We start from the raw sequence: 16,440 nt of genomic DNA on the forward strand, positions 1-16,440 counted from the left end.
GAAACAGTTTCTAACAAACTTTGCGGCTATAAACATACTAAGTTCCGTAATTAGGCATCGTAAAGAAAAACTCGAGGGAAGTTTGCCCTCTTTTAATAATCGACAATAAACAATGGATGAAACAATTAAGAGGAGAACAAATTAAAGTATGGAAAGAATAGAGCTCGTGCCCGTAGGCTTTACACGTACAATACATTTGAAAGCCCTTAGTTGATGGTATTGTTGGTGAATTATTTAGAACAAAAGGACATCATATAATACAGTCTTGTTCAAGATATATGTTTCTGTTTATACACGTACTTTCCGCATTAAGCCCTTCAAAAACGGTTCTTCAGCAGTTGCAGTTGCTATTTTTTCCTTATCACCGCATCTTTCCTCGTGGTCACGGTCGACATGTGTTTAACCGGAAAGGACGTACATAAATGCATGGGTGAACACCGCTCTTAAACGTTGCCGGATTACTAGAAAAGTTTTTTTTATTCAAATTTAACGAGACAAAATTTAAAAAAAAACAATGAATTCGTTATTTCTTCTGGCAATTACCCCTTGTCAAACATTAATTACCGGAGGGCGGAGAAGCATGTTAATTGGATCAAATAAGGGTACTGCTTCAAGTTTCATGATCCTTAAAAATTCCGATTGCTGATGTTTGAACAAAACAGCGGTGCTTAAAGATTCAGCAATAAGGGCGAACCCTTACGTTTTCCCTCCCTAATGAACTTGTCGCTTTCGAGGCGTCTAGTGCCCTTTTCTTTGTCCGAACGTCGTTTCTGTCCTCAGGAAGGGCTGCCAAAGGCTTCTGTGTCATGTTACGACGCATAGTCGATGTTTAGCTTTCTACGTAAAATGTGATGAAATACGAGTTTATTTTCAGGATCTCAAGCCTAGTGAAAATAATTCCTCGTTTCTATAGGAATCTGGCCACCGTAAAATTCTTTAGAGGCACATAAAACAGGACGGAGCAACTATTGTCTGCACGGTAGTTGGTTCTTCATTAAATGATAAATGCCTATTGGATTTTTATGGACCCGTATATTTTGATATTAGACCCTTAGAAATTACGTCCTCAGATAATGAAAAGGGACATACACGTTTCTGTGGTGTAAATCTCTTTATTACTAAGTTTTCCTTCACCAAATTGTCGAGAAACATGGCTTAGATCCTTGCTTAGAAGAGGGATTAGATTGATGGTTTTTGTCTAAGGTATAAATCTTCTTTATTGAGGGGATAACAAGAGTGGTGCATTCGAACTCAATCACAATGTGGTTACTCGTCCGGAAACCACGCACATTGCAGCACAAAATCCTAGAAAATTAATCTATTCTAGTCCTAGACGGCCTTCGCCATTACTGCAATTAACCGGCCCTAATCGAGAGCTTTTGTCTTCTTAGGTGTGGATTAATTTAAGCTCGAAACCTGCGGAATTTGTCGAGTATTCTTTGAGGCAACGAAGCTTCAAACATTGGCGCAAAATGTAGTCAAAGAGTTGCGTGTTTGACGATCATCCAACGAAACAAATTGACCTCAATGGGAATGCAAATTTCTCTAATCTAGAATTGTGCAATGTGCAATTCCCATGTTTAATTGAAAAGGAAATGAAAATATGTGCGTTATAATCGTATTTTACTGCGTTATGAGCAAAAAGAGAAAGGGAAAAGCTGATTTTCCGCAAAAAAAAATGACTGCACCAATCTGTCATGAAAAGAATAATCGCACGGTTTTTGCTATTGGATGGCACCTCTGTCAAGTTTTACAGCTGCACTTTTGAAATCAATGACAATTGAAAAAAATGGACGCAGCACACTTCTAATTGACACCTTTGAACGGAGAGTGACTGAGATGGAACTAGAAAGGGCAACAATGAAATTATGATTTTTGACTTTTCAAGCGACGTTGAGAAAGGTGTCTGGTGCCTAAAGAGTGATCCATAATACCTCGTCCGCGTTTCAATAGCAGGGCTCCTTTATCAACGTTGAATAGGCTCATTAATATAGATGGCCTCGGAACTATCATTCTGGAGGCCACGTTCAAAATTTTCCTTGCACGTAACTCTTATACAGTCTCGGCAATACGTTTCCCTCGAGTACGCCCTCGACTCATTACACGATATAACCTTTCAAATATGCAGCAGGCCTCAGACGGAATAAGGGGCACTTGCTTTTCATACGGGCCTGCAGGAGCCAAACGCTGCAAATTGAAGTTTCTTGTAACTTTGAGCCCATGTTAATTCGGAGGCTCTAATTTAACTGCTGAGATTCCCCCCAGGGTTGACTGTATATGTGGGATAACATCATGGGTTCCTCACGGCTAGTGTAGGGTGATAATTTACAATTCCGAGTTAATATTTTATAGTAAAGGAGATGACAATAGCTAAGTTTCATCGAAAAGCAAATTTAATTGCAGCAATAATTGTTGGAAATAGCAATTTATTGATTCGAGTGCCTGGATAGGAATTCAATTAAGATCTCTTTTTTCCAATTAAGTCCCAAAGTTATTACCTCAGTCCTGAGATGTTATTTTTCCTTTCCAATTATTGATGCCTAAATTCTCTCGGGTCTGTCTATATTTAGGAAGCGGACTTTAATAGATCTTATTTAAGAAGTTTTCCAATTTGAAACAATTCATTATATCAGTGAAAACTCAGATTTTAGAACAGCACTAGACGCAGCGTTACCACTTTTGATGCTGCCTAATAAAAATTGCAGGATTTTGACAATTTTAACAATATGTTTCTTGATCCGAAACTGGAAAAAAGTGGTATTGCATTTGAATTTCGATGGGGGAAGTTTAAAAGAAAACCCATAAAGAAATGCGATCCACGTACTCAGGGCATTAAGCCAGGTTTAGAAAGGCGGGAGAAGCACTAACAGCAACTTGGGTTTTATTAGAGCAGAACGGGACATTCTCTCTGAAAAGAGCGACTTTATTAATTTTAATTCGGAAAAATGGTTCCGATTTTTGCTTTAAACAACACACAACTTTTTATCATCCCTCAGAGACTGAACTCGAAAATTTCATTCCAGCAAAACTCGATATCTTGTGTTTTGGACTGTTAGGAAATATCAAGTGTATTACGCTGAACGTTTGGTCGACTCAACTGGGCGGAAAATTATGTAAAATAACTTTTACGCTAAGTTTGTCTCGACTGAGTTGCACGTACGTTTTCCCTAAGTGGATTTCCGAAACTTTATGTTCACTCTATTTCGTATACAAATGTAAACATTTTAACAACAAAAGCACGTAGGAAATGTGAACTCCTTCACCATTTTGTCAATTATCGTCAAACAACGAAGGATCAATAACATAATAATAGTGGACTATCAGTCGAATAATGGACACGTAAATATTTCAGGTAGATAAAGCGGCGTGTGTGTCGCCCACCACCTGGCAACGGCGCAAGACGAGCCCTTAAAACAATCCCTTCGATGGCAGGTCTTCGCGCCCTCAGTTTGCTTCGGAGAGCCCCAAATTGCGCTACGTTTCTGGTGCTTCGGAGTCGTCTTTCGCGCTCGCATTACCGGCTTCCGCATCCGGAGGAAATACCTTTAATAAGAGTTGTTTTGTCGTTGATCGTTCATTAGAGTGGACAGTTTTTGGTTGTTCTACGAGAGGGAGGGAGATGGATGCTGTGGAGATAAATGGGGAGGAGGAAGTAAGAGTTGGGATTTGTTAGTTCTTGCAATATTCTTCAGTTGTGTTGAATTTTTGTTATGAAAAATTTGAGAATAAGTGGAGTCCAGGAGGTAGGTCTTCAAGGGTAGCGCGGACAGCGCCTAAAGCCCTACTTCCCGAGTAGGATTTTTCATACGTTGTCTTTTGGAAAAAAAAAGAAATCTTCACTTAATTGTTTTTTTTTTAGATTTTGTGAACATTAGAGACGCTTTAAACTTATTTTATTGTTTTCTTCTATATTTAAAATTGGAACCACATACTCTTATGGTTTGTTGGTGTCAAACTGCACTATAATTCAATTTATCGGTTTCTTTTTTCAGGTCAGGTTAGTTCGATTTATTTTTAAAGCTTTTTACATACTAAAAGGCACTTAAATCCATTTCCCTGCGTTTTTCTATGCAAATCCCCGTTTGCAAAATTTCAAACCTTAGAAATATTTAAACTTATTTGCTGCTTAGAATTCGAAACGCGTACGACTCCAGTTTGAGTCGAGATATGCATCAAATTTTCTTAAATCTTTTCACTCTCATTGATTAAGCAATTTTCATTAGTCACAAGACTTTTTACCAAATTTGGCAATGCTGCTGCTAGTTTGACAACTACCTGTGTGACGCAAAATCCATATCAATAATAAGCAAAAACAAGATGGCGGCTTAACAAAAGACTGTTGCAACGTTGCCATTTTCATCCCGTGTAGGAAATCATGGTTTATATACACATTGTAATCAATCAATTTTAGCTATGGTGAATAGCAAAAAATCTACTATAACATATCAAAATGCATTATATATAAGTCTCATTATGTTAAATGGATCCACGACAAAAGTCATACAAAAATAGGGTCAAAAACCCCCAGTTACGTGTAAAAGTGTGAAGGTATATCGATCATTCACCTACCTTGTCAAATGAGAAGGAGAGAGAGGGTGCAGTAAGCCTGGTAAAGCACTCTATTAGTAAAGGAGCTTGTGTTGAAACAAGTTTTTGTCGCTAGTTTAAATTTCACTATAGTTAAACAGGGGTCTCGACTGTAAATGTCCGTAGATAATTAACAACTGCCATTCCATCTGCCAATATCATCATTAACTGAAAAACGTGCTACACAGTCCTATAAAGGGACAATAAATGAGGGGAATGGAAGGTTCGGACGAATCTGACGCTCAAAAAACACCTGATTAATGTTTGCCGTAATAGTCATCCAGGCAGGTGCATTATACGCCTACCAGCACATTTCCATTTTCCCCCCGTTTTCAGCTATCTTCGGATTTGAAATAAACGAAAATTCAGGTATTCAACAGATGTAGGGTGTTTTTATCTTTACTTAGAACATACGTAATACCATCTGCAAGAGCGGCAAATTTCTTACATAGGAAACATCGGTTGAACAGGTGCGCGAAGCACCTGTTTGAAGGGACTGAACTAATGTTCGGCCGTAAAGTCGTGCATTAACATCAGCTGTTCTTCGTCTACGACTACACCTAAAACACGAGCCCGGTTTTAAGGATCCAATAAGCTTTAGTTACGAGCTCTAATATTTCATAATTAATGCTTTTAACGGGAAAAGTGGACGATGCAGTATGTTGAAGCATGAACCGAGAGACCGAAAACTTGGAAATTAGGAAAAAGTTGATACACCAGAAAGTCATTGAAAAATCTTCGCAAAATGGCGAAAGCAAGTTTTGTATTTGGCACAAACAATTAGAGAAAGTCCTAACCAAATTTGAGTGTTTCGTTAAAAATAATTATATTATAATAGAAAATAATGGAGGGACATTAAGGCCCCCTGACAAATCTGTTAGTTGGCGTTAGCTCTCACATAACAAATCCCGTTTGATCTCTAATTCTTTTTTGTTTTTTTCAGGTTCGGACATTATTCGTCAGCGGCCTCCCGATGGATGCCAAGCCTCGAGAATTATATCTTCTGTTCAGGGCGTATGAGGTATGTCTTGTCAGTATTTATTACACGGGTAACATGAAGGAAGGGCCATTTTTCACCCCCATTTATACTCACTTTCTCCTGAGTGTAAGGAAGTTTATTCGATATTCATCTGTTCAGTTTACTCAAGTTTATAGAAAAAATACAGTTTTGTCCTCTCTAGACTGAAGTTTGGACTCATTTAAATTCGTAAATCTGGAACTTCTTTCCAGGCCAACTAAAGAGTCCGTTCCTGACATTTCGCGTTATAGGGACGAGATGGGAAACCTGATAAATTAAGTTTTCTACGTAAACCTAAGTAAACATTTACTTAACGGGAATAGGGTTACAAATTATAGATTTCGAGGGATCTCTCGATTTCGGTTGATTTTATCTGGCTTCGAGGCTCCTCTATCAAAACTGACATTTGTATTTTTTTTTTCAGGGATATGAGGGATCGTTGTTAAAAGTAACAAGCAAAAATGGGAAAACTGCATCGGTGAGTCAATTAATTGTTTACCATCTTTATCGCCATTCGAGACAATTCTTGTCTTATTTGCAGCCCGTTGGCTTCGTCACATTTAACACAAGGGCGGGGGCCGAGGCAGCTAAACAGGACCTACAGGTGGGTGCTCGTACACATACCCTTTTTTGTAGGTACCAGTCGAGACATACATTGGGTCCAAAAAGTACTCATGCAAACGCTCAATTGTTCACTACTACACTATTTCCGAGACAATAATCCGAGACAATTGAGTGTATACTTTTTGGAGACCCTGTATGATCCAAACCCCAACTTTAACAAAAATTCACGCATCCTTTAAGTTCGTGGTGTGCTAATCCTCGCAATTCTCTACAGCACTATCCGAGGGTTAAATTTGAACTAATCCAACCTACTATGGTTTAGTTTTAGGGGAGTTTTAAATGCCTTAATGGAAAGGGAGCTTTATTCGGGATGTTTTGAATCTAATTTCTCCCCTCCATTAAGGTTAATCAGATGCATGCACCCGCACCACAGAGTGACGGCACATCCGCCTTAACTAAACCTCAATTAAATAAAAGATTCCGCCCTCGGTCGCCATACTGTCCTCAATCAAAATAGTTCAAAATGGTGGCACTTTCTCTCTGAAAAAGTTAGTTAAAGGTTAGATTGGCCAATCAATTAAGGTTTACATAACCTCTATGGTCATTGTTCAAGCCATTGTATGCCAACTACTAAACGAGCGACAAAGGAACGGCCGCAAAAAGATCTTGAAACAAAGGGAGTAGATGGCGCCAGCATTTAAAGTGTATCTTCGCAAGAATTAGTCGTTTAGGTTTGGTTCCAATATAGCGGAAAGATAAATCTCCATAAAACGTTTTCTTAAGTGCTGTTTAAGTGCACCGGAATTCTCTCACTTTCCTAATAGCCTGCGGTGTAGGTACTCGGAAAAAAAACGAGCGTCTGATGGCGAAACTTGCCCTAATAGTATCACGTAGGGTTCATAAATCGCATTTATAAGCGAGTCCGTGTCCCGGGGATAAATTATTTATGTCCAGTGCTATTATCCTAATTAAACATTAACTCCCCCAAATGATAAAGCTTCTGGAGAAGAACGATGGTTAATTGTTCCTCAAGGAGAGAACAGTTCGTCTTTAGAAATAAAGGAAGTTATAATTTTTTAATCTTGATATTTTCGAATTGACTGATACATATGTTGAAACTGACACTGGCAATCGCTTTTCTGGGAAAAATTAGCTGAAAATGACCATATTGAGACATAAATCTTTAAAAATAAAGAAGTTGCAATTTTTCGGAACATCGAATTTTTTCGATCTGGGTAACAGCTATGTCAAAACTGATAACGAGGATCGTTTTTCTGGGAAAAATTGGTTGAAAATTAATACCACATTGACGGGTCTATCTTTATGAAATTCATGAAAAGAGGGATTTAAATTTAGCCTTGTACCATAGTTTTACCACCGCCAATCACACTTTGTGGGCAATATTTTGCAGCAGGGCGTACGGTTTGACCCCGACATGCCTCAGACCATCCGGCTGGAGTTTGCTAAAAGTAACACCAAGGTTAGCAAGCCCAAACAGCAAGCTGCTAACTCAGCCAATACGCACCCAACTTTGATGCACCCCCTCACCGGACGTAAGTACACCACTGCCTCCCCTGACTCATATACAGGGTGGCACGGCAAGGAGTCCACCGTTATCACTTTTTCAGTTAAAAATATGAACTATTGTGTTACCAAGTTCATAGAAACTTTGATGTGTAACTCCTTTCTGCGCCAACCTGTAGATTTAATACGAGAATATGCTTTCAGGGTAGTAGTTAACTTGCTAAAGGAACCACTTTGCTCTTGAGACAGTGTGGTTCCTTTGACTCACCCCTTATTAAACACAGTCACATCCCTTAAAACCTTTTTTATTATACACCTCACTTGATATATACACGGTGTGCAAGCTGTGCTTAGTCTTACTAATACTATTTGTAGGTAAGTCTGTCATGTACATACACATTTCCCTTGTTTTTTTTATACATTTCTAAGGTGGAAAATTGCGGATAAATGGAATTTTATTGCCTCAAAACTGGAGGAATTTGTGCAGGTATATTCCCAATTAACGTACCCTCATTACAGGGCAAATTGTCTCTCCAACCTTCTTCCACCTCAAATTCATGTAATGGAAAGGACAGAGAACGTAAATTACGTAACTAGCAATATTTAAATTCAACCCATGTCTGATTGAACTTTCGACAAGAGCAACTTTCAAGTTTGAGCAGGCATTGCTAATTGATTTGGGGTGCCAGAGAACTCGTCCAGACTGTTCGGTTGGATGGAGAGTTTCTCGGGTTATCGAGAAACTTCACTGAAATTGGGTTTCCATAAGATAATATGACGTGTGATGTAGTAATGTAATCGAATGCCTCAGGAATGCCTCAGAAAAGCCCCAGAAATGTATAAGACAAGGTCGATATAAAGTAAATGTGATAGTTATGAACTTTCCAGAGTCAGATATGGAATTTCCTTCCTATTGAAACCAAGCAAATTATTCCGTTTAGCTCGCCTTTGGTCTACAACCCCTTCTCGAATGTTTGTTTTCCTTTCACTGTGACTCCACTCTTAATTGCCAACAAGCGTGAAACAGATGCTCATTTTAAATAAAAGTTTACGTTACAGATTTGGGAACACCCTTCTTCCCTGGAGGTCCGGAACTGTGGCATCATCCTTTGGCTTACTCAGCGGCGGCAGCAGCGGCAGCAGCAGCAGAGCTCCCGGGGGCGGCAGCCCTCCAACACGCCACCCTGGTGCATCCGGCATTGCACCCCCAGGTGCCAGTACGTTCCTATCTTTGACTATCTTCGGACAAAAGTCCAATGGACGCGGGCGCCTCAGTCCACCACCACGTTAGTGATTTTTGCCTCCCCGATTTGCCAGAAGGGGTTGTTTGTTCTACTCAATGTTTGAGCGTCGAAACAGCCCTTTTCCACACTTTTCCAGAAACATACGTTTATACAGGGTGGTCCAATTGCTATGGGCCACTATTGCTATCTTCTAAACCATGGACATTATAAGTTCGGTTAAATTAGGCAAAAGTTGTCAAATTTGATGACAAGTTAAGATCTCGAGACACTTTTGCCAAAATTTGTTCGGTTTCGGAAATATTGGAAAAAAATAGAATTTTGCCAAAAACGTTTTTTGTAAATAAACCGAAAACTAAGGGTTTTAGAAAAAAGTTTTTCTCGTAACATTTTATTGTTTTTTAAGCTTCTACATACTAATGATAAATTTTAAAAAATAGCACTTTTAGTTTCTGAGATATCGACACTAACTTCAATTTTTTAAATGCGGACCTGGATTTTTCTTTTATTATTTTAAATGCATATTTTATCCTAATTTCACTGATGTATTACATGTTTACATTTGCCGACGTTTCGTTAGAAAAATTCATCACCAGAGTTTATTCTCTAAAAAATACGAGTCCAACCCTGGATTTGAGTTGTAATTACATGTAGGCACACTTGCTACAAATAATTACAAATGTTAAAAATGTTCCCTATTACTCTGAAGACATTTTCGAGCGTTTTTTATAACTCTTTTTTGTAAATTATTTAACATAATAGGCGTCAGTTTTTCACAGGCGGCTCGAATTTTAAAAATAATTTTAAATATTTTCAACAAGACGGTGCTCCAGCACATCATCATCGTCGCTGCACTAGATATCTAAATACCTGGAAACTCAACGCTTGGATTGGAAACAATGGTCTTATAAGTTGGCCACCTCGATTACCAGATATCACGCCCATGGATTTTTCGGTGTGGGATTTTATTAAAGATCAGATCTATCAAACACCCCCTGTAGATTTGGACGACTTTATTTTTTAAATTCGAGCCGCCTGTGAAAAACTGATGCCTATTATGTTAAATAATTTACAAAAAAGAGTTATAAAAAACGCTCGAAAATGTCTTCAAAGTAATGGGGGACATTTTCAACATTTGTAATTATTTGTAGCAAGTGTGCCTACATGTAATTACAACTCAATTTCAGGGTTGGACTCGTATTTTTTAGAGAATAAACTCTGGTGATGAATTTTTCTAACGAAACGTCGGCAAATGTAAACATGTAATACATCAGTGAAATTAGGATAAAATATGCATTTAAAATAATAAAATAAAAATCCAGGTCCGCATTTAAAAAATTGAAGTTAGTGTCGATATCTCAGAAACTAAAAGTGCTATTTTTTTAAATTTATCATTAGTATGTAGAAGCTTAAAAAACAATAAAATGTTATGAGAAAAACTTTTTTCTAAAACCCTTAGTTTTCGGTTTATTTACAAAAAACGTTTTTGGCAAAATTCTATTTTTTTCCAATATTTCCGAAACCGAACAAATTTTGGCAACAGCGTCTCGAGATCTTAACTTGTTATCAAATTTGACAACTTTTGCCTAATTTAACCGAACTTGTAATGTCCATGGTTTAGAAGATAGCAATAGTGGCCCATAGCAATTGGACCACCCTGTATATGTCAAAACCGTTTCGATGAAACCCTCGATGTCTTCATCAAAGGGGCGAAATTTTAATTAAATCAAATCAGAAATCGCACGAGAATGTGGCGCCTTCACAACAACCCCCACTAAGGGCGGTTTTAATTGCGTTTGTTGGCTTGAGCGGTTTTGATTGTTACCCGAAAACCGATTAATTCGGCCGATTTCGATTCGTTTTTGAGCACCGTACTCGCTTCAATGTTTAGTTTTTCCACAATTAGGTAGAGCGAAGATTAGGCATCAATACAGTCCATATACGTTTGACTAAACAACCCGTCTTGGGTTTAAAACATACACTCAATTATCAATTATTTGTGTGAATATCATGTTATATCAGTTCTTAGCTCCATCTAGTGGCTGTAATATTGAGTCTTTTCTAGCGCCATCTAGTGGTTGTTCTTAACAGTCGTTTCTTGTTCAATTTCTCTAGTCATCTCCGAAATATTTAAAAGTTATACGACTTAACTTAGTTTTGATTAATTCAGTGTAATTTTTTCTCTTAAAATTTGAACCTTGAATAATCAATAGATGGGGCCTCATATAAAATAGACTATTTTTTTCTAGATAGATGCGCTGCATGTTTTATTACGCTTATTTTCATCATTATTTTTCAGTTTACTCATTTGTCGTATGTTTGTTTATTGAGAAAATCACATTGCAGCCACCAATGTCAATGCCTCATCCTACCGCCTTGACGTCAGTGCACGCGGCCGCCTCTTTGCCGCATTTTCTGCCTAGTCCGGCCCTGGCATCCCCCGTAGGCTCAAGCTCGTCTCAACCGGGGATGGGGATGAACAACCACCCCTGTTCCACCCTCTTCGTCGCCAATTTGGGCCAGTTCGTGTCCGAGCACGAGCTGAAGGAAATCTTCGCCAGGTCAGTAACCACAACCTTCTTTTTATCTGTCGATATTTTGATCACTATAATAATTATTATTGTGATGTTTGCACTTCACTGACATGTTTAATTCCTAGCAACATGGATACACTACTATACTATAACGTTCCTCGTAGTTTCCCACTTTGTTCGGCTTTGCACTTGATATTCACACCTTGAATTATACCGGCGGTTTATGATGTTATGGAGTTTCCATCGGGGAAATTGATTTTTTTCTGAATAAGGAGATGTGTCTAGTAAAATTCAAGGTGTGAATTTACGTACTAAATGCACTTATATAACCACTTAACAATCGCTGTAGCTACCGAGTGGTCAAATAAAAATGAAGGAGATTAAAAAAAAGTCCGTGCCCCTCTCAAGGATCAATTGCAAAACAACTGTATATATTGTTCCATCCGTCGGTTGATTTGGAAGCTTAAAAATAATTCGTAGGGATTTCTCTAGGCTCTTTTAACCAACAAACTTTTCTCTAATACTTCACAATCAGCAGTTCCTCAAATCTCGATAACTTCAAAAAATGGAGGCGCCCCCTGGGGGATAAACACAACAACTGACACAAAATGACATATGAAGTGACGATCTGTTGCTGGCTTTATTGACACTTTACAGCGCTATCATCTCCCCTCTTCTCCCTGGCAATTTTTATTTGACCACCCAGTACAACAAATTCTTCGGTGACGTTGTTGAACCAAAAATCAGCAACGTCACTGGAACAGCTGCCGCTTCCCCAATCACCACCAAAGCAGCTGAGCACCATCAGGTTATTCTTGCACAGCTTCCCCGGCTTCTGTCGCCTGCGCGTGCACGCCAACAAGCAACAGAACGGCGCGGTTGCCGGCGGTACCGTCGCGGCTGCCACTGGTTCCCCTGTGGCCTTCGTCGAATACCGCGACGTAGGGGGCGCCACTCGCGTGATGGCGCAGCTGCAGGGCTCGTTTCTTCTCTCCTCCGATCGCGGACCAATCCGAATTGAGTACGCCAGGAGCAAGATGGCGACGGCCGCTGAGGTCGGTGTCCTTTTAACACTTCTTCTTACAAGATGGCGATTGCGATTGTTCAAACACAAGAGCCATTTTCATCGAAATCGCCATTTTGCGTAGCTGCATGTTGTTATTAATCATTTTCCATCACCGTGCACCAGCACTGTTTTCTGTTCTTTATGTTGGTAGTAATGGGTGAAAGATTTAGGACAAAGGATACATAATGGTGCATTTTCCGAAAGGAATTGTGTCAAAACATCGATCTGTCTAGATTACGGCTTAAAGAATATTTATATCAGCTGGTTGATAGATGGATTATGGCTAAAACAGGGAAAATTGATAAGAAAATAAACATGTTACGTCAAGCATTAAATATTCTGAGCTGCTGTTTTATGGCGCAGGCAATTTTCAGGCGGTCTAGAACGTTCTAGAATGCGGCCGATTTTTCCGGGATGCCGCCCCGTTGCCAGCTTACTGTTTTTATCAATGAAAAGATACGCTGTATGCGTTTTAATCTGCAATTTATGCCATCCTTGCACCCTATTCTCTTATCATCCAATCAGACTGAAATTTTCCCAAATTGAAGGGAGCAGGCAGAGGTTTTCTCTTATCAACACTCAGTGGCGTTGTACGAATATTTTTTAAATAACGTATTTATGATGCATATTGGAAAAATCCCTCCGTTCATCGCTCTAGAGAACGATGCAGTTTGGATCTTTTAAAGAAAGAAAAATTCCTCGAGGGGGGTTTTGGTATTTTTGCAACAGGCAGACCCCGCTAATACGCACTCTGATCATTTTCCGATCTTCCAGGGAACAAAAGGAGAAGAAAATGGACAATCTTAACTCGTACATGTCCCTCAGCACTTGACAGAAGGGGATGATATTGGCCGGACGATGCTAAAAAGTGGCAACTGGGAGCTTTATCGTTTACAAAACAAAAATGTCTTAATCTTATCTCTCGCTAGACATAAAAATATCCCGGATTTTTTAGGTAATTCCCCTGTAAAGGGGACCGTTCCCCACCAAAGATTATTAACCGTTTTAGGGGAGGTCCCGTTTTATCTCTCTTATCGTAGTTGAAAGGATAAGCTAAACCAAAGGTGCCCTAAATTTTAAGTTTTAGATTTAAATTTTGTTAGTGTTAGGAATTCTTAGAGTCTCTTGAGGAAGCTTCTTTCGAAAGTTTGTTTCACTGCAATAGCGGAAACTGAATATTGTCAATATATTTAATGTAAACGTCCATTTTATAGCAATTCGGGATCTTGACGACTTTGTGTTCAGGCACATTAGGATCTTCTAGTCTAGCGATTTTTTACTAATTTTAGTAAATTCTTATGATTAGATTTGTACAGGGTTTTTCCATAAATTCTGCATCTCTTTAATTATTCCGTTAAAGAGATGAATGCACTCGAGCAATATGGAAATCGGCCTGTGCCTTATTAAAAATATCTTTAATAATGGATAAAATTGTAAATTAGGTTACTTAAGCTGTAAATTGTAATTTACCCAAGTGCCCCTTATATTCTAGTTTTTTTACCTGCGACGAAGATCCTAATGATTTTACGATAGAAACGTTGTGGTTCAGTTCCTCTTTCAAACCACGCAATCACGGAGGACTTGTCCAATTAAAACATATCAATTAAAATTTAATAATGATAAATTCCTCTCTTACATTACTATACATAATATATAAAACATATTTTAAAATCTATCTATTCCTCGACATCGGTGATGACAACATGATATAGGCTAAATTTTAAAGCTTCAACTTATTAGTACTTCTCGATGATAAGGGCTTTTTGCTTCGTATCTAATAATTATTATATTTTGTAGTGACTAAATACGAGCATTTGTTATCTTGCAAGTTAAACATGCATGAAATCTATAGATTAGAGTATAATAGCTAATAGAAGGGCAGAACGTTGCTGTTGCTGTACCTTAGTACTGGCCTGTGCATCCCTATATGGGCGCAATGCATATATGGATGCATGAGGATTAACCAAAGTTTAAATTTAAATAGATGAACTTAATATATTCTTATTAATTTTAATTAACCGTTCTACAAGAATTAACATTCAATTATTTTTATATAATAATTTTATAATTTTTTACTGTTACTGCTGACCGAAAAAGCCGCCACTGTAGTCCAGCGGCGGCATTTTCGCGACTTCATTTCCACAACTTTTTAAAGTAGATTTTATTCAATATCCTAGTGTCGTAGTGCTTTTCGTGTGAATTTATGTGATATAATACTATCATTAAAGTAGGTATATTTATCGTTCCCTTCGGAGGGTCCAAGACCGCGCAAATAAGGGATTCTCAATTTTTGACAAAGTCAATTAGATTTGGGTCGGGTCTTGGCCCTCGGGGGGAGGGGGCCTGAAATGCAGATAAATGCGGATGATTTTGCCCTTAATTTTTGGCTTTTCAGTCGTCAAAAATGGTTGCCTTTGCATGAGAATTTGGTGACAAGACACGTGGAGGGATATTTGGATTTCATTTTTACAAATGGTGTCAGTTTTACGGTATTGTTCGGGTCTTAGCTTCGCGTTTAAAATGACTCCAGAGGGTTTTCGATTTTAGTGTTTTTTTTTAATCACCTTGTATAGTTACAATGCAAAAACTCTCATCATATCAGAAATTTAGAGGGCACAGCAGCAGAAACCCGATAATGTGAAACCAGTGGTGGGCCATTGTGACAAGTGGTCCGTAATCAAATCTAATTTTTAGATGAAAATCACGTGCTTTTAATTATTTTTTCAAAAAACTCAAATATGTTTAAACGTTTTATTGTATTTGAGGGTTTAGTATTATGATTTGTTTTACAAATTTAAGCAAATAATGATTAATTTTCCTATAGAGAATTTGTCGAGAATGAAATTTTTCTGGGAATTCAGTCCACTGTAATTTACTTACAAACAAAATAAACATGCGCAAGAGTTATGTTGCTGTCGCACTCTATTCCCAACCAATAAAGAAAAATGAAAATATTTTTACAGTACTTCTCTTGGCCATATTCTTTAACAAGACTTTCGTTTCAAACTTTCACCATTTTCAGTTCCTGAGGCACACTCTTTTAATGAAAAACTCTGTACAATAATATCCCACTTTACTTCAACCCTCACGTGGTTTATTGCAACCATTACCTCACTTAAAGTCTTGATAGAAATAACGTACTCAAAGGGCAAAATGACCGTTCTGCGTAATATTTCCGTCCATAAAACTCTATGTCAACCAGACATGAACGTGAATGTGACTCGTGCCGTATATTAAGTGCACGAGTCTCGGTGAGGTGGGTGCGGGTCACAGTCTAAACCTCCACTGGAGATCCTGACATTACGGGGACTACATAAAACATATCAGCTTAAATTAATTATTAAAAATTTAAATACTTGTTATACATTATGCAATCCGACCCTTAGATGTCGTCTTGTAACTCTGTTATGTGTTATAATGGAACTTGTGAGTGGTTGTTAGTTCTTAATAAAGGAGGAACAGTGGTCGCATTAGTTTCATCTACAGGAGCGACACGAATATGTGATAAATTATCAACGTTATATGAACTAGCCACAATCGCCTTCTCTGCTTTAGGTAATAGGGTAATATTTAGTAAAAGGAGAACACTTTCCAAACATATCATGATCTGTGCCCCTTGTCAAGTGACATCTTAAAGTTTAGCATTAACGATGAAAATTTGATAATATTTAAGGATTTACAAAGTAGGAGAGTACAGTATCTGCGCTGAGTATATTTACAACGTGTCTTCATTCTCTGCGTTCTTTAATAACAGAAAAGTCAATTTTGAACCAGAGAGTGGGGGCTGTTCCCTAATAGAAGCCTTGTAATGATTATGATTTCTCTATTGCTGCGTAGCAATGTACTTGTACCCAGCTGCTATTTTTGAATTCATCAGTGAATTTTGAAAATAGCAAATTCCAACCT

At 38.2% G+C, this 16,440-nt stretch overlaps 1 protein-coding gene across 1 annotated transcript in view; it reads left to right on the forward strand.

The window, feature by feature from the left end:
- Positions 1-13,075, forward strand: part of cpo (couch potato) — a 46,336-nt gene extending 33,261 nt beyond the window's left edge. The window contains exons 2-8 of the mRNA XM_066392471.1: positions 5,531-5,608; positions 6,030-6,083; positions 6,147-6,209; positions 7,581-7,722; positions 8,753-8,910; positions 11,281-11,495; positions 12,292-13,075. Coding sequence (XP_066248568.1) covers positions 5,531-5,608; positions 6,030-6,083; positions 6,147-6,209; positions 7,581-7,722; positions 8,753-8,910; positions 11,281-11,495; positions 12,292-12,616 — 1,035 coding nt within the window. The 3' untranslated portion in view covers positions 12,617-13,075. The remainder of the gene's footprint in view (positions 1-5,530; positions 5,609-6,029; positions 6,084-6,146; positions 6,210-7,580; positions 7,723-8,752; positions 8,911-11,280; positions 11,496-12,291) is intronic.
- Positions 13,076-16,440: the final 3,365 nt, after the last annotated feature.

This window comes from Euwallacea similis, chromosome 8 (assembly GCF_039881205.1).
Source record: "Euwallacea similis isolate ESF13 chromosome 8, ESF131.1, whole genome shotgun sequence".
NCBI lineage: Eukaryota > Metazoa > Arthropoda > Insecta > Coleoptera > Curculionidae > Euwallacea > Euwallacea similis.